The sequence below is a fragment of the Phacochoerus africanus genome, chromosome 2, assembly GCF_016906955.1.
Source record: "Phacochoerus africanus isolate WHEZ1 chromosome 2, ROS_Pafr_v1, whole genome shotgun sequence".
NCBI classification, from domain to species: Eukaryota; Metazoa; Chordata; class Mammalia; order Artiodactyla; family Suidae; genus Phacochoerus; species Phacochoerus africanus.
Genome location: NC_062545.1, coordinates 131,447,345 through 131,464,535, shown reverse-complemented (window position 1 = coordinate 131,464,535; position 17,191 = coordinate 131,447,345). Strand labels below are relative to the sequence as shown.

Genomic DNA, 17,191 nt, shown 5'->3' with positions numbered 1-17,191 from the left:
TAGTGACTTAAAGATTTATTCACGAATACTTATTTAGTGCCCATTTTCTAATAAGCAAAATAAACAAATACCATTGACACAGAGCTGACAGTCTCATGATGAAGATAGATCCTCTTGCCTCCCCACAAAGTAAATTATATGGTCTATTACAAACTGATACATGCTTTGGAAAAAGTATAAGCCATAAGCAGTGAAAGGGACTAGGGAGTGTAGGGATGTGGGGTTATACTGTTAAATGGGACTCTAGGGAGACTTGAAGGACTTTGGTGTGCCTCTGTCAGTCACCTGATTTTACTTGGTCTGAAAGAAGAAATTCCCAGGTGCAGGGTCGCTGCTCAGACCTTCTGTGTCCTGCTCCTGCTCCCTATGTGTGCTTCTGCATTCATTGCTCCTCCCAGGTTTCATTTGTTCCTGCTCTCTGAGAGATGGAGGGTTGTAGGAGGTGGATCCAGTGGGAATGCTGGGCTCTTGATAATGGCAGCAGGCCTGCACCTGTCCAGGGAAGGGAGTTGTTGAGGGCTTTGCCCTTCCTGGTTCAGAGAAGTTCCTGGGCAGTGAGCCCAGCACCTGGTATGGTTGCTCAACCACGTGGCTCTCAGGCCAAGGCCCCAAGGGGCTGAGGCCTGGCTATCTCTATACGAGAGGGAGCAGTCTCCCTGCACCTGCACCCTGGGGTTCCAAGTTACAGGACTCAGCTGGTTGGGGCAGCTCCACCCTTGTCCTGTGGAGGATTGCAGCCAATACTGCTGCAAGGGCACGTCCAGATGCCTGCCCACTGTGCTGGCTGGGGTCAAGGGAGGTGGAGGCCAAAGGCCAGAGATTGATGCAGACTGCACCCTACCAGACTGAGGAACTTGCACAAAGTTCAGAGGAGACTGAGGAGGCTCCCACATCAGTGTTTTTGAGGTCTCTTCTCTGGGGATGACGTCAACTATGTGGGTACAGGTGGACCTTGGATGTCTTTGCCAAGTTCTGCCTTCACTTTGCCATTTGCATTATTATGCTTACAAATGGAGCTGTGACCATGGCTTGGTATATTCCTTCCTCTTTATGTTAGAGAAGGTTTACAAATTTGAATAATTAAGAGTAAAAATTTCAGCTTAAGTTCTTATCTCTGTATGTTTCCCTCCTTTGCTTAACTCCTCCAGGCTACACATGAGAATTTTTTAGGCTATATTGGCACGGGGGATGGGATGGGGAGGAGGCTGTTAGAAAGGGAGAGGTTGCCTTATAGTCATCTTTCTGTCTACATTGTCTTTTCACACACACACACGTATGCACACACATGCCACCCTCCTTCCTTCTTACACCATGGAGTCAAATTTAGGGGAAGCAGGAAACCAGCAAGACTCAGAATTTATGTGCAGTGACTTGGAAAGTGTTTTAATGCATCTAATGCCCTGCCCTTGAGAGGTCATCATGCTGCTTTGGGTTTAAGGGAAAACTCAAAAGCCTATACCATGGAGCTGTCGTTTCCTCCTTTTTCTGGATTGGGAATGTGACTCTCTGGAATCTGCATTGAGTGGGTTCAAGTCAGATCAGCTCTCAGATGAAGCCATTTGCCATGGTTTATCTGGAGCTGATCTGAAAGTGAGGTATCTGCTCAGACTGAAAGCCATCGCCAGAGAGATGTGCCTGCAGAGGGCCTCCCTAGCCAGTCAGCACAAGTAGCGAGAAAACATCAGTTCTCTGAAACACTTGCTGGACTTTTCATGATGGTGGCAGGCCCGGGAGTTATCTTGCTCATACACTGAATAAAGTATTAAAATATAAGTATTTAGGGAATTCCCTGGTGGCTCAGTGTGTTAAGGATCTGGCCTTGTCACTGCTATGGCTTGGGTCACTGCTGAGGCTTGGGTTTGCTCCCTGGCCCAGATGCAGGTGTGACCAAATAAAGAAATAAATAATCTAAACACTAGATGTATAAACTTTGAGCTATAACTGCTGTAGTTTTCATGTGCCAGAATTTCTGTGGCCTGAGTCCTTTTTCCCTCCAAGTGCTTCAGTCTTATCTCCCTCTTCGCAGAGGCCCCTGCCCTGGCGCCCTGTGCATTAGGTTCGTGTGCTTTCTGTGTGTAAGTCAGTCCTCTTTAACTTCAGTTTTCTCTTCTCTGTCCTACTCACTCCACTCGGCTTTCCTTAGAACACAGCTTCTGGAATCCTGACTGTGTTTTGCTTTCACCAAGAGGCCTGCAACAAGGCCTCTGAACGCATATCCCATCCTCAGGTGGGGATCATTGTGCCAGTGTCATCAGCCTATCGTCACCGGCCTAATCTCGTGGATTAGCTGAGACCAGACCTCTAAGGTGCTTAGCAGGGCGCTGCCGTGTAGAGAGTGCTTGATAACTGTAACTCTTACTGTTTGGCCCACTGCGTGAAGAGCAGTAGACCAGTTACCGAAGGCAGTGGACACCTTCATGTTTAGAGTTCATTAAAACTCTCGAGTGGTGCTTTTTGCCTTAGCCAGGAGATGTCACTTTCATTCTCTTTCTGTGCTCCAGTACTGCCGTCCTAGACACTTGAGGTGGTTTCTCCCAGCACTTCCCCCATCCCTTCCCTGCTGCCTTCCAAGCTTATCATCTCCTAAGTGGATAATGATGTAGATGTTTTCTTTTCCCAAGCTTAACCCAGCTCTCCTTCCTTGGCTCCCATCCCAGAACAAAAAATAAAGCCTCCTTTAAAGTTGTTACCATGGCTCAGATCCTAACAGAACTCACCTCCACTTTTCCAAAGGAAAAACCTGACAGTCCCAGAGCACCTTGTGCCTCACTGCCAGGAGTCCCTTTGGGCCTCCTGTCCATGATCCAGGAGGAGTCATAGCAAGATTTGCCATGTATACCATTTATCTGGCCCCCACTGTGTGTCTGAAAATCGTTTAATCTTCAGCCCTAAGAGCTTGATCCTAGAGGCTCCATTTTTACAGATAAGATTGGCTTGGGACTTACCCAGGGTCCCAAAGCCATACATGGCAGAGCAAGGATTCAAACCCTGGTCTCTGACCCCTAAGACTCACAGTGTCCCCACCACCCCACACCGCCTCTGAGGATCTGGAGGTCCTTGCACCTCCTTCCATAGAAGACAGGTGGGATGTGCGGTAGGGAGGAGGAGGGCTGGGCCAAGCTAGTGGGCCAGAGAAGGCATTCCGGCACTCATCCATTCAGTAAATGGTTTTTGAATGACTGTGATGGGTCAGACTCCTCTGGGCACAGGAGACAAAGCAGTGAGCAAAACCAGACACAGTTCCCAACCTCATGGAAAGTGCAGTCTAGTGGGGGAGGCATTCATTAATAAATATAAAATTGTAGTTGTGATCAGTGTCACAGAAGGTTAATACAGCTGTGTTGTGAGAGCATATACTGAGGCCATCTGACCTGAGACCTGAAGGAGGCCTAAGTGTTAACTAGTTGGAAAGGGAGGGAAGAATACTCTAGACAAAAGGGCTTGCAAAGGCCTGGAGTGGGAGGAGCATAGCAAGTTAGAAGGGGTGAAAGAATGTGGTTGGCCATGGTGCAGGGTGCAGCTGGAGGGTGGGCAGGGGCCACAGCACCCAAGGCCTTCCCTGGCATTTTTAAAGGGCTGGGTCTTAGAAGCTCCCCGGAGATGTTCAGCAAGAGGTGGCACAATCAGATCAGAGATGCTTGGGTTTGACGTAAAGAACGGTGGACGCTGGAAGACACGAATCCTGGCTCTGCTCTTTGTAGAAGCCTAGGTTTCCGAACATAGAGTTCTTCATCTCAAGATTTTGGAGGGTTGGACCAGGTGATCTTTAAGGTCACCTAGCACAGTGCATTTGATCTTCCCTTCCATCCTTCCTTCTGGCTCTAAGGTTCTATGAATCTTATGTGGTTTGGAGGAGTTAGGCCCCCTGTATCCTGGACTGCCCCTACCAGCAGCCCGGGCAGTGTATGTGTGTGAGCTTGGGATAGGGAGGGAGAGGGATGGGGTACAGCTTTTCCAAAGCCATCTGATATTTTGGTCATATTTTTAAAAACCCTCCTGACATGGCATTGTAGAAGGGAAGCAGAAGACTGCAAGTCTGTATAAAGAGAGAGAAAGGAAAAAGGAATGAGAAAAGGGAAACCAAAAGATTAGGAGATAGAGGGAGAAGAAGAAAGAAAATGGTGAGGAGGGATTTAGGGGAGGGGGTTAGGGGAGCAGATGATGTGACTCAGGAATTCCAAGGTCAGCCTGGCAGTTCTGGGCATAGCTGGGGTACCCCTGAGGTCCTAGTATCTCCAGCGATTACCTGTGGCTTTTGCATACTGAAGTGGTTTATTGAGCCTGAGATGGTGAGTAATCACTAGCAGCTTGTACCTGCCTGTGTTTCCAGTTTCCAGCAAGGAGGGGTATCAGAATGTGGGGGCCGCTGTGGTTTCCCACTGAACAAGGCTGAGTCTGGGGGACGTAGCCCTCTGATCATTCTCTCCCACCCCTTACCTGGTATAGCAGGCTCCATGCTCACTCCTGTCAGCTAGTTACAGTTCTGATGAAGCTCTGAGGCAGAAGGGTGACTGGCTGGGCTGCTGACAGCCAAGGTGCCTCAGGGAGAACAGTGCTGGCAATGGCTTCCTGCTCCTGGCCCCTGACTCCTACCCCTTGGCCTCCCCTCTGGAGCTGCCTCTGGAAAGTCAGTCTGATCCTGATCCCATCCAGCCTTGCCTTCTGGCTGGGAGAGGATGCTCCCAGCTTTCTCCGCTTGTCTTCTGACGTCTGGAGGGTCCTTCTCAGGCTCCTTGGTGCCGGGGATTCTCGGGGCTGGCCTTCCCCAGGCCTCTCAGCCTCTCTGCCCCTCCCCCTAGTCTTACTGAGCCTCCTTGCAGTTCTGGCCCCCTGCCTCCCACGCGCTCCATCCCCTGACTTGTGGGGTTGTGGGAAGTGGGGCAGAGGTTGGCTCTTGCCAAGTCACACACACACACACACACACACATACACGCGCACGCGCACACACGAGAGGCCTAACTCATCCTTGGAGCACAAATACTTGACACACACGTGGCTCCCTCCCGTGCCCTGGCTGTACACCTGTGGCCTGCTTTGCCCAAGTCAGTGAGTTTTTCCCTCCTGCACCCCTTCTGGGCTTTGTGCAAGGACCATGGGAAGGCCTGTGTTCCTGCTGCCCTTGGTGGTGGAGATGGCGCTGGTGCTCCGGGACCTGGTGGGGATAGGCTTCCAGGGAGCCCTTTCACTCTTGTGAGGCGGTAGAGAGGGGCCCCTGTGGGTGAAGAAAGGAAACAGGAAGACCGGGTTTCCCAGGGAAAGCAGTCAGTTGCCCTCAGTGGCAAGTGAGCCCTTCTGAGCTTGCTTGCCCAGTCTTCGGTGCTGGGTGCCTGGAATTCCCGGAGCAGGTGGGTGAGGTGGGGTGGAGGGCTGTGGTTTGGTGCTGACATCAGTGGTCTCACTCATCTCCCCAGGTGCGTAGTCGTGCTGTTCAATCCCCGGAAGCACAAACAGCACCACATCCTCAACAGTTCCAGGTAAGTGGTCTAGGCCTTCAGGGGGCATCTCTTGGGGGCCGTGAAAAGGGCACCGTCTGAGGTCTCCATGGCTCTGGGGACTGGAACCAGGTTGGGCCCCAGGGCCAGATAAGGAACCGGCCCATGTGCTACTGCTGTCTGCTGCCTTGCCTTTTGAGGGGACTCTCAGGGAGCCGGGTTGAGGCCAGGCTGCCAGGGCTTCTGAGTTTGCCTCATTTCTTGCAGGAAAACCATCACCGCCCTTGCCTTCTCCCCAGATGGCAAGTACTTAGTCACTGGAGAGGTGAGTGAGGAAGGGGAACCAGGCTGCTCTGAGGAGAGTGGGTGGCCTGGCATCAGTGAAGAGCACCCATCCCAGGCCTGGTCAGAGCTGTTGCCACTCTGGCGTCCTGAACAGATGCCAAATCCCAGGGTCTGTTGTATCTTCAGACTTTGGTTCTGAAGCCTTGGTGGGCACCAGAGTCACTGAAGGGCTTGTTAAAGTGCACATTGCTGGGTCTGCCCCCAGAATTTGTATGTCTGTAGGTCTGGGAGGGGACCCCCACATTTGAATTTCTAACAAGCTCCCAGATGGTGCTGATTCTGCTAGTTTGGGAAGCACACGGTGCAAACCACTGCTTTAAAGATATTCCTTAGCCTCGAAGGCCCCCTGCTGGGCGCACGAGGGACGCCGCCGCTCCCATCTCAGTCACACAGGGAGGCAGTGGGGCAGACATAGATGTGGGTGGTGGTGATTCTCAACCCCGGCTGCCCCTCAGAATCACTCTAGGAGCTTTGAACAAAAACAGAGGTGCAGACCCTCACCTGGAAATACTGAACCAAATCTAGGGCTGTTTTCTCTCTGATAATCATTGCTGTCCTGAGGTATTTATCATGTTTCCTCTATCCCTTTGCCCTCTATGGCACTCTGCTTTTGGCCAAGGGGTTATCAGAGAGATTGTACCTGGTGGCTGGAGAGGTGGGGGCCTCCACCCTGAAAGGCTTGGGGAGGCTGTGTGCCCTGGCCCTCACTCCAGTTCTTGCCTCCCTGCAGAGTGGGCACATGCCTGCCGTGCGGGTCTGGGACGTGGCTGAGCATAGCCAGGTGGCAGAGCTGCAGGAGCATAAGTATGGTGTGGCTTGTGTGGCCTTCTCCCCCAGCGCCAAGTACATAGTCTCTGTGGGCTACCAGCATGACATGATCGTCAACGTCTGGGCCTGGAAGGTGAGTGGGCTGGGGGCCTGGCCTGATAGCATCATAGGGGTCTGAGGGTCATTTGGGGAGCCAGAAAGCTGCCAACCTTAATTCCACTCAGCTGATTTCGGTCTCATTCTAGAAAATGTTCTGAAGCAGAAAAAAACCAACTGTTTAGCCAAGTGTGTTGGTGGAAAGAGGCTAGCCTTCGCCTCGGAGGCCCTCCAGAGGAAACGAATCTCTTCAGTCCTCTAAGAAGGGATTCTCCTCCCTCTTCTCTTTTTTTGACCATTAAATCCTGGAAAGAAACTATTTATTTATTTACTTATTTATTTTTGCTTTTTAGGGCGACACCGGCACCATATGGAGGTTCCCAGGCTAGGGGTCAAGTCAGAGCTACAGCTGCCAGTCTACAGCACAGCCACAGCAATGCCAGATCCAAGCTGCATCTGCAACCTATACCACAGCTCAAGGCAACGCTGGATCCTTAACCCTATGAGTGAGGCCGGGGATCAAACCTGCATCCTCATGGATACTAGTCGGGTTTGCTACCACTGAGCCACAATGGGAACTCCCTGGAAAGAAACATTTTAAAATACAGATCCTGGAGTTCCCGTCGTGGCGCAGTGGTTAACGAATCCGACTAGGAACCATGAGGTTGCGGGTTCGATCCCTGCCCTTGCTCAGTGGGTTAACGATCTGGCATTGCCGTGAGCTGTGGTGTAGGTTGCAGACGCGGCTTGGATCTTGCGTTGCTGTGGCTCTGGCGTAGGTCGGCGGCTACAGCTCTGATTCAACCCCTAGCCTGGGAACCTCCATATGCCGCTGGAGCGGCCCAAGAAATGGCAAAAAGACAAAAATAAAAAATAAAAAAAAAATAAATAAATAAAATAAAATACAGATCCTATTTAACCCCCCTCCATTCTCTGAACCTCTTTCTTCTTCTTCTTCTTCTTCTTCTTCTTCTTCTTCTTTTTTTATTATTACTTTATTTTTTTTCCGCTGTACAGCAAGGGGGCCAAGTTACACTTACATGTATACATTTTTTCCCCACCCTTTGTTCTCTTGCAATATAAGTATCTAGACATAGTTCTCAATGCTACTCAGCAGGATCTCCTTGTAAATCCATTCCAAGTTGTATCCAATAACCCCAAGCTCCGCATCCCTCCCACTCCCTCCCTCTCCTCCTGGGTGGCCACAAGTCTATTCTCCAAGTCCATGATTTTCTTTTCTGTGGAAATGTTAATTTGTGCTGTATATTAGAGTCCAGTTATAAGTGATATCATATGGTATTTGTCTTTGTCTTTCTGACTCATTTCATTCAGTATGAGAGTCTCTAGTTCCACCCATGTGGCTGCAAATGGCATTATGTCGTTCTTTTTTTATGGCCGAGTAGTATTCCATTGTGTATATATACCACATCTTCCTAATCCAATCATCTGTCGATGGACATTTGGGTTGTTTCCATGTCTTGGATATTGTGAATAGTGCTGCAATGAACATGCGGGTGCATGTGTCTTTTTCAAGGAAACGTTTGTGTGTATATATGCCCAAGAGTGGGATTGCGGGGTCATATGGAAGTTCCATGTATAGATTTCTAAGGTATCTCCAAACTGTTGTCCATAGTGGCTGTACCAGTTTACATTCCCACCAACAGTGCAGGAGGGTTCCCGTTTCTCCACAACCCCTCCAGCACTTGTTATTTGTGGACTTATTAATGATGGCCATTCTGACTGGTGTGAGGTGTGAACCTCTTTCTTCTTATCCCCAAGAAGCGGAATTTTGATTCTTCCTTTGACTTTCCCTCCAGAAAAACATCGTGGTGGCCTCCAATAAAGTGTCCAGTCGGGTCACAGCAGTTTCCTTCTCCGAGGACTGCAGCTACTTTGTCACTGCTGGCAACAGGCACATCAAATTCTGGTACCTTGATGACAGCAAGACCTCAAAGGTGAGGGGCTGAGGCTAGAAGTAGCCCCAGGGCCAGAGTCTGCTCACCCCATGGCAGGAAGCCCTGCTGCCCTGGGCCCCCTCAGCTTGCTTAGCAGTCATTCAGAAGTTGCAGATGAGCCAGATGCTCTCTGGGCTGAGGATAGTTGCACAGGGCAAGGGGGCTGGCTGCGTCTCCTCCCACCTTCTCCCCAGGGCCTGGATTCCTGGGAAGGCTCCAGGGTGGATGGGTGGGCAGCAGTGGTGTGTCTTCACAGGTGAACGCCACTGTGCCCCTGCTGGGCCGCTCGGGGCTGCTGGGGGAGCTCCGGAACAACCTGTTCACCGACGTGGCCTGTGGCCGAGGCAAGAAGGCAGATAGCACCTTCTGCATCACATCCTCGGGGCTGCTGTGCGAGTTCAGCGACCGGCGGCTTTTGGATAAGTGGGTGGAGCTGAGAGTAAGTACCTCTGTCCCAGTGGGGGCTGCCGTGTCCCAGCTCAGGGGAGGTCAGATGCCTGTGGTTCTGGACCAGGGGCTGGGCCCTGCATGCAGGAAGGGACCCCAGGAGAGAGAAGCTTGAGGGAGCCAGAGCTTGGCCTGGTTGCAGCCCATGCAGATCTGTGTAACTGCCTCCTCTCTGCTCTCTTTTTCTGTCTTTCTTTCCCCTGCTTTCCTCTTCTGCTCAGAACACAGACAGCTTCACAGTAAGTGGCGCTAGACTTTCCTCTCTTTCTCATGCTGTTCCTTTCTCTTTGCTGGGCTTTTCCTACGTTGTCCTCTTTGCCAAAACCTCTAGGGCCTTAGAAGGCTCCCCGCTCCCTGATTCCCATCCCCCATCTGGCCACCTGCTGCTGGAGGGCCGGGCATCCCCAGATAACAGCTGAGGGGCTCAGGCCAGAGCAGCTGGGCTGATTCCCCCTCGCCCTGGTCTTGGCTGGTGTCTCCTCTTGGCAGGTGACGGCTGAGGAGGGGTTGAGCAGGTGGCTGGTACTGACCTGAGCCCCTCTGTCTGCAGACCACTGTGGCCCACTGCATCTCTGTGAGCCAAGACTACATCTTCTGTGGCTGCGCTGATGGAACCGTGCGCCTCTTCAACCCCTCCAACCTGCACTTCCTCAGCACCCTGCCCCGGCCCCACGCCCTGGGGACAGACATTGCCAGTGTCACGGAGGCCAGGTGAGCTGTGGGGCCTCTGCCTGCATTTCGGAGCCTTACTCCGCACCCGGCCCTCCTTCCCTGTGCTTCAGGGATTACAGCAACGTCTCTGCACACACACCGGTTTGGCTGTATTGTACGCTGTGTGTAGATGTTAAGACGGGCTTATTGGAAGATTTGGGCTTGTGTTACAGGGACTGGAGTTTGGCTCTGTTGGATGCTGTGAGGAAGTAGGGAGTGGTCAATTCTACATTTGGACATTTAATAATTTTTATCTAAATGCTGGAAGGAAAGGTATGGCACTAAAGCTATAACTGGTAAAGAAGCAGCTCTCAGTTCTGATAGATGGAAAAGCGTGATATTCGGTCATTTTTGTGGTTTGTACAGTGACTTGTTTTCATCTGTCTCAGACATGATTACAGAGTAGTCTTGTTCTTTTTGGACTCCGTCATGGCCACAGAACTACCTTGTCTGCCGTTGGTGTTCCGTGACCTCATTTGTTTTCCTCAGGAGAGCACCTGGGCCCAGCAGCTGGTGCTGGGGCAGCTCTCAGTGAGAGCTGTCAGAGGAGGCCTTTTCCTCTCAAGCAGCTACTTCCAGACCTGTGGGTCTGGGAGGGCTCCCATGCTCTGCACCTTCCTTTGTGGGTTGGCTTCTGTTTTCATTCCCCTTAAGCCCTCATTTCATCAGCTTGTCCCTTACCAGTTTGCCCTGTCCTCTTCCCTACAGTCGCCTCTTCTCTGGAGTGGCCAATGCCAGGTATCCAGACACCATTGCGCTGACCTTTGATCCTACTAATCAGTGGCTGTCCTGTGTATACAATGACCACAGCATTTATGTTTGGGATGTGAGGGACCCCAAGAAAGTGGGCAAAGTGTACTCAGCACTGTATCATTCCTCCTGCGTCTGGAGTGTGGAGGTAGGTGGACTGGCTTGACCCGGTTTCCTGGGATACCATTGTAAGGGCAGGAAATGGGGACCCCAAGTAGGACATCATGTTCCTGTTGCCTCCTCGTTTCTCCAGCCACATCTCTGTGTCCATACACTCTCAGATGGGTCCTGAGGATTGAACTTGAATTTTAGCGTTTCTGCGAATGTACCCCTGTCCATCCTTAGCTTGGCCTTATCCTGGGCTGGGTGATCTTGGACAAGTTATTGAACTTGACCAAGCCTCATTTACTCAACGGTAAAATGATGTACTGGGTTCTAATTGTTTTAAGAATTAAGTGAAATAATGTGAGTGGGAGACTTGGAAGTGTACCTGGTACATAGTAGGTGTTTGGTTCTGGTTCTTTCCCCTAGTGATTTGAAGAGATTTGAATAGTTAGGCTTGTCTACTATGTGACGGACACTAAACCTTGGCCAGCATCGGCTCCTTAGCCCCATGGCCTTCCAGCTCCAAGGGCAGGCAGGGGACTGCTCCCTAACTGGAGCTCTGGCTTTGTTCCTTCTGCCCCTTCAGGTCTACCCCGAAGTGAAGGACAGTAACCAGGCCTGCCTGCCCCCCAGTTCCTTTATCACCTGTTCCTCTGACAACACCATCCGCCTGTGGAACATAGAGAGCTCTGGGGTGCATGGCTCCACCCTGCACCGAAACATCCTCAGCAATGTGAGCCACAGGGCCCCCACTCCATCCTAGTACCTGTGTCCACTCACCTCCACCCCCGCCTCTCAGGAACCAGGTCGGGTTCCCAGACCTTGATCTTCCAGCTCTTAGGTGGCCATCCTCTGGGAGGCCAGGCTCTCTTGTCCAGCATTCCTCTCCTCTTGCCTCTGTACTGGGTCAGCCCTGCCTTATCCACTTCTTCTCCTGATCTGCTCCGCTAGGACCTCATTAAGATCATCTATGTGGATGGGAACACTCAGGCCCTGGTGGACACTGAGCTGCCCGGGGGAGACAAAGCTGATGGGTCCCTGATGGATCCCCGCGTGGGCATTCGTTCTGTGTGTGTCAGCCCCAATGGACAGCATCTAGCTTCCGGGGATCGTGTGGGCACACTCAGGTAATGCCAGGTCTGGAATGGGAACTGCCTGCCTCACATGGTACAGGCTGGAGGGGTTCAGTCCCCAAGGACAGAGCTTTTTAAAAGTTTGGCTTAAAAAGGTTGGGGAAAAGATATTCATCTACAAGGGAAAGATAATTACTTTGTAAGGAAGAAACCCTGCAGAAACTGTCTTAATCAAGTAATCAAGTGTTAACATCCTTGTATCAACATCACGAAATCCGTATGCGATGCCTCAGAAGAACATAGCATTTTTCCTGTGGTATTCTTGCCAAACAATGCAGAAACTTAGTTCCATCATGAGAAAAACGTCAAACTCAAATTGAGGTACATGTGACAGAGTGCCTGTACTGATCAATACTCTTCTAAAGTGTCAAGGTTATGAAAGGTAAGCAGAGACTGAAGAGCTGTTACATACAGGAGACTAAAGACTAAAGTTGATTCTGTAACAACTCAGTGCAACTGGGACCTAGATAGGCTCTTGGATCCAGGAAAAGAATATTGTGGAAAAACTGGTGAAGTGCACATAAAGCCTTTAGTTTATAGTATTGTACCAGTGTTAATTTCCTGGTTCTGGTAATTGAACTGTTGTTAGGTAAGATGTTAACATTGGGAAAAGCCGGGTAAGAGAAGTATGGAAACCTCTGTACCCACTGCAACTTTTCTCCAACCCAAAAGTTCAAAAATAAATAAAAATAAAATTTAAAAAAGGTTAGGAGTTCCCGTTGTGGCTTTGTGGGTTAAGAACTCAACATCGTCTCCATGAGGATGTGGGTTCGATCCCTGGCCTTGCTCAGTGGGTTAAGGATCCAGCGTTGCCGTGAGCTGTGGTGTAGGTCACAGATGAGGCTCAGATCTGGCGTTGCTAGGGCTGTGGCGTAGGTCGGCAGCTATAGCTCTGATTCCACTCCTAGCCTGGGAACCTCCATATGTTGCAGGTGTGGCCCTAAAATGAAAAAGCAAAAAGGTCAGGGAGAGGATGTAGTAGAGAAAGCAGGATGTCTCTTCTTCTGCAGCCTGTCAGTGACTGCTCCCTCCTCTCGTCCTCTTTGCAGGGTGCACGAACTGCAGTCCCTAAATGAGATGCTGAAAGTGGAGGCCCATGACTCAGAAATTCTATGTCTGGAGTACTCTAAGCCAGACACAGGTAAAGAGGATGTCTGGCACCCAGCCCAGAATGGTACAGGGCTTCTCCAGTCCTACTAGTGTCACTTACATCCATCCTGGCTTTGAATGTGGGACCGAAAATTCTTTAAATTACTTGGTATCTTTGCAGGTTTAGAGGACAGCTCCATCCCTTTCCTATGGTTTGCTGGACTTAGGGATGTGGGGCTTAGTTCTGCAGGGCCCAGGTAGGAGCCTGCTCTGGGCACTCATGGGCTGATGGAGCTCTTCCATTCCCAGGTCTGAAACTGCTGGCATCAGCGAGCCGGGATCGGCTGATCCATGTGTTGGACGCTGGACGGGAGTACAGCCTCCAGCAGACGTTGGATGAGCACTCATCATCCATCACCGCTGTCAAGTTTGCAGGTGAGGGGAGGGCAACTGAGATACTTCTGTCACCTATCACCAATTTCTCCCCTGCTCCCCACTGCCACCTGCCCCCCACCTCCACAAGAAGGGGTGTCAGTCGCAGGAGAGTGTCGCACAGCAGCTGGCGGGCCCGGGGCTGGGTGAGAAGGAACCTAGACTCTTAGTCCAGGGGACCCTGGACCCTGGAAGGAAGGCAAAACCAGGTTGACTGAGGATGGGGAGAAAGGAAAGCCTAAGCTTGGAGGGCAGCATCCTGGTTTAATTGTTTGGAGGAATGAAAGGGGGATGATGTGGAGGGGAAGAGAGGGAAGGCTGGCTCCTTGTTGGTGAGAGCGCTGGGAACAGCCAGGCCCCCTTCCTCCATAGCCAGTGATGGGCAAGTCCGCATGATCAGCTGTGGAGCAGACAAGAGCATCTACTTCCGCACTGCTCAGAAGGTGAGGTTACTGGGCTTCCCTGAATGGGGCAGTAGTCGGGGGTGGGGGTGGGGCCACTACCATTCCCCCGACCTGAGGTTGCAGGAGGTCAAGGGAGGCAAAAGCAGGGCTCTCTGGGCGCAGTGAGGCATTTGGGTGCGGGGTCTGCCCGCGTGCTCCGCCCCTGCAGTCTGGAGATGGAGTGCAGTTTACTCGGACACACCACGTGGTACGGAAGACGACCCTCTATGACATGGATGTGGAGCCCAGCTGGAAGTACACGGCCATCGGCTGCCAGGATCGAAATATCCGGTGGGCATCCCTTTCTCAGACCACCTGACCACATTCCTTCATGCCTGAGAGGGTCAGCTCTAGGCAGCTCAGTCCCCATGGCTGTCTTTTTGTCCAGGACTTTGTGCCCCCTGGAGCCTACAGAATGAGTACTTTCCTCACCCAAGAGGTGGTAGCCCCTTTGGTGCTGGGGCGTGGCTTCCAGAGAGAACAGGCTGGTGTTGCTGCCACTCAAACATGCTTGATTGTGACCTCCTCCTCGTGTGAATGAGAGTGTCTGTTTTTCCAGGATCTTTAACATCAGCAGTGGGAAGCAGAAGAAGCTGTTTAAAGGGTCGCAGGGTGAGGATGGCACTCTGATTAAGGTGAGGGCCCAGGAGCATGGGTGTTGGTCCAGAGCATGGGAGGGCGGCAGGGTGCTGGCCAGGGAGGGTCCGGTGCTCCTGCCCCCATCCAGCCATGTCTCCTGCTCCTCAGGTGCAGACAGACCCCTCAGGGATCTACATTGCCACCAGCTGTTCGGACAAGAACCTTTCCATCTTTGACTTCTCCTCAGGCGAGTGCGTGGCTACCATGTTTGGCCACTCAGGTGAGCGTGGCCCCGGTATCCTCCCCCTGGACTCTTCTCTTTCTTCCTTAAGGTTCTTGGGTCCCAGCAGAGCTGTCTGTCCCTCCCCTCCAGCAAATCCCCTACCTCCACCATTGGGACAGACACTTGGCTGGGACTTCAGGGTGGCTCATAAACCATATTCCTTATTCTTCACAGAGATTGTCACTGGCATGAAGTTTAGTAATGACTGCAAACATCTCATCTCTGTGTCAGGGGACAGGTGAGTAGAAGCTAGCTTTCCTGAGACGCAAACTCTTCCTCTGTGTCCCAAACACACCCTGCCCTTCCCCTCTCTGCACCTCAGTGATGTCTTGGGAAGTAGGGCTGAACAGGGGTATTTCTTGGCTGGGCCTGACTGGGCACTGGAGGGTGGCTGTGGTCTCCTTGCCAGCCCATGGAGAAGGGGTATGAGTGACACCCCTGGGGTCCCACCCTTCTCCTCCATCACCCAACTCTGTGGCTCTACCCCAGCTGCATATTTGTGTGGCGCCTGAGCTCAGAGATGACCATCAGTATGAGGCAGCGTCTGGCCGAGCTGCGCCAGCGTCAGCGAGGGGCCAAGCAGCAAGGACCCTCCTCTCCTCAGAGGGCCGCTGGACCCCACCGGTGAGAACAGAGGGTGGGCTGTGGGCAGGTGGTGGGTGGGCATCAGGACTGCTTGCTGTGATGTCACTGCCCCTACTCCTCACTCTGGACCACTCAGCAACTCTGTATCTCCCAACACCTGTTTCTCATGTGAAGACCAATGGTGTTGGGCCTCTTCCCCCACTGAGTCTCCTCTTCCCATGCCCTTCCTTGTCTCAGACCCAGGCACAAGGCCCCATCGATGCTCTCTCCCGGACCAACTCTCTCATCAGACAGTGACAAGGAGGGAGAAGACGAGGGCACCGAAGAAGAAGAACTTCCAGCTCTGCCCATCCTTGCCAAGGGCACCAGGAAAGAGCCAGGTCTGTGGAAGTCTGCTGTGGGGCCAGACAGGCACCAGTTGGTACAGTGTCTAGACGGGCCCCTTCTGGGACTGTGGGGGTGAGAGCGGCATGAGCTGAGGAAACAGGAGCATCACTGTGGCCTCGTAGGGTGTGGGCTGGTGTGGGGCCAGTGCTCTAGGGTGGGTGGGCAGGAGACACTGTCTGACTGCCTGTCTCTGCAGCCTTGGTGCCCAGTCCAGCCTTGCCCCGAAGCCTGTCCCACTGGGAGATGAGTCGGGTGAGTCACCATCGTTAAAATGTCCTTCCAAGGTTACAAGAGGTGAAGGAGGGTGTAAATAGGGCTCTCTACACCTGGCGAGGCATTTGGGCATGGGGTCTGCCTGCATGCTTGTACCCCTTGTGTCCAAGGAAGGGGAATGTGAGCCACGGGCTGGTCATAGGTAAGGGGTGACGAAGCCCAGGTGCTTCATCCCTTTGGCCAGGTGAGGTGGCTGCAAGGGTTAGGGGCCCCTAGGGAAGTCCTCCACTTGTCAGCTCTTGGGGCCCTGGGAGGAAACGTGAACAAAGAACAGGTTGAGGTGAAAAATAGGAAAGGAGTCTGAGCCAAGCAGTTAGAAGGAAATTTCAAGAAAGTCAAAGGGCCAAAGAGCAGAAATCTGGAGAAACTGTAGTTCTGAAGACCTAGGTTAGGAGGAAAGCTCAGAAGTTCTGGAACAGTTAGAGGGAAGAATGCTTAAGAGGACCAATAGCTGAGTGGCAGCCTCAGAGTGGCAGGAGGAGGATAAAGGCTTTCAGCGGCAGCCCAGCCCTCCCATGTCCCATGTCAGTGTTTCAAGTGCTGGCATCTTTCATTGTTATCAGCAGTTTGATGCAATGATGGCGGGGTGGTGTCCGGTGTCTTCTGACCAGGCCATGGGTCCCCAGCCTGAGCTGTTGAGGTTTGCCCTTGGTGCTATGGACTTGGGGCTGTCCTCAGAGTGGGGGACTTTAGAAACTCCCTGCTCTGAGGTGTCTGTGACTGAGACCAGAAGGTCCTCTAGGATAGGACAGATAGTGGAGCTGAGAGCATGAACTTGAGCCAGACTACCTGAGCTATGACCTGCATGCAGGTTGTTTTGAGGCTTGGACAAGTCACTGAAGCCCTCTGTGCATCTATTTTCCCACATATAAATATGAAGCTAATAGTAGTACCTGCTTCACAAGGTGGTTGTGAGGATTAAATGCGCTAGTACATGTAAAGTGCCTGGCACACAGCAGGTGACATGTGAGCATTTGCTGATGCTGTTATGTGGTTGTTATTGTTACTCTTCTCTGCACCCCCCCCACCACACCAGGCACAGGAAACGGAGGAGTTCCTGGACCCAGCTCCCGCAGCCAACCAAGGACCCAGGAGAAGGGGGCGCTGGGCTCAGCCAGGTGTGGAGCTGAGTGTTCGCTCCATGCTGGACCTGCGGCAGCTGGAAACTCTGGTCCCAAATCCTCGGGGCCCTAGCCAGGACTCTGTGGCCGTGACCCCTCCTGGTCTTGGGAACAATGGTCAGCAGGCCCCTGAGAGCTCACGTGCTAGTCAGGTGAGCCCACTTTTTCCCAGCAACCTAGAAATCTCCAAGCAGCCTCAGCCAGCCTTGTGCCAACAGCTGGGGGCCTGAGCATACATCCAGCTGTGCTTGCCCTGC

At 52.2% G+C, this 17,191-nt stretch overlaps 1 protein-coding gene across 3 annotated transcripts in view; it reads left to right on the top strand.

The window, feature by feature from the left end:
- MAPKBP1 (mitogen-activated protein kinase binding protein 1) overlaps positions 1–17,191 on the top strand; it is a 55,262-nt gene that overhangs the window by 31,400 nt on the left and 6,671 nt on the right. For 2 of the 3 annotated variants that reach the window (XM_047766647.1, XM_047766646.1), the window contains exons 4-23: positions 5,412–5,474; positions 5,700–5,757; positions 6,508–6,678; positions 8,459–8,596; positions 8,853–9,035; positions 9,594–9,754; positions 10,463–10,652; positions 11,196–11,342; positions 11,561–11,736; positions 12,792–12,883; positions 13,141–13,266; positions 13,636–13,706; positions 13,876–13,997; positions 14,266–14,341; positions 14,454–14,565; positions 14,743–14,806; positions 15,058–15,192; positions 15,391–15,533; positions 15,737–15,792; positions 16,850–17,086. In XM_047766647.1, the coding sequence (XP_047622603.1) occupies positions 5,412–5,474; positions 5,700–5,757; positions 6,508–6,678; positions 8,459–8,596; positions 8,853–9,035; positions 9,594–9,754; positions 10,463–10,652; positions 11,196–11,342; positions 11,561–11,736; positions 12,792–12,883; positions 13,141–13,266; positions 13,636–13,706; positions 13,876–13,997; positions 14,266–14,341; positions 14,454–14,565; positions 14,743–14,806; positions 15,058–15,192; positions 15,391–15,533; positions 15,737–15,792; positions 16,850–17,086 (2,521 nt within the window). The remainder of the gene's footprint in view (positions 1–5,411; positions 5,475–5,699; positions 5,758–6,507; positions 6,679–8,458; positions 8,597–8,852; positions 9,036–9,593; positions 9,755–10,462; positions 10,653–11,195; positions 11,343–11,560; positions 11,737–12,791; positions 12,884–13,140; positions 13,267–13,635; positions 13,707–13,875; positions 13,998–14,265; positions 14,342–14,453; positions 14,566–14,742; positions 14,807–15,057; positions 15,193–15,390; positions 15,534–15,736; positions 15,793–16,849; positions 17,087–17,191) is intronic. The other variant, XM_047766648.1, reaches the window with a different exon arrangement.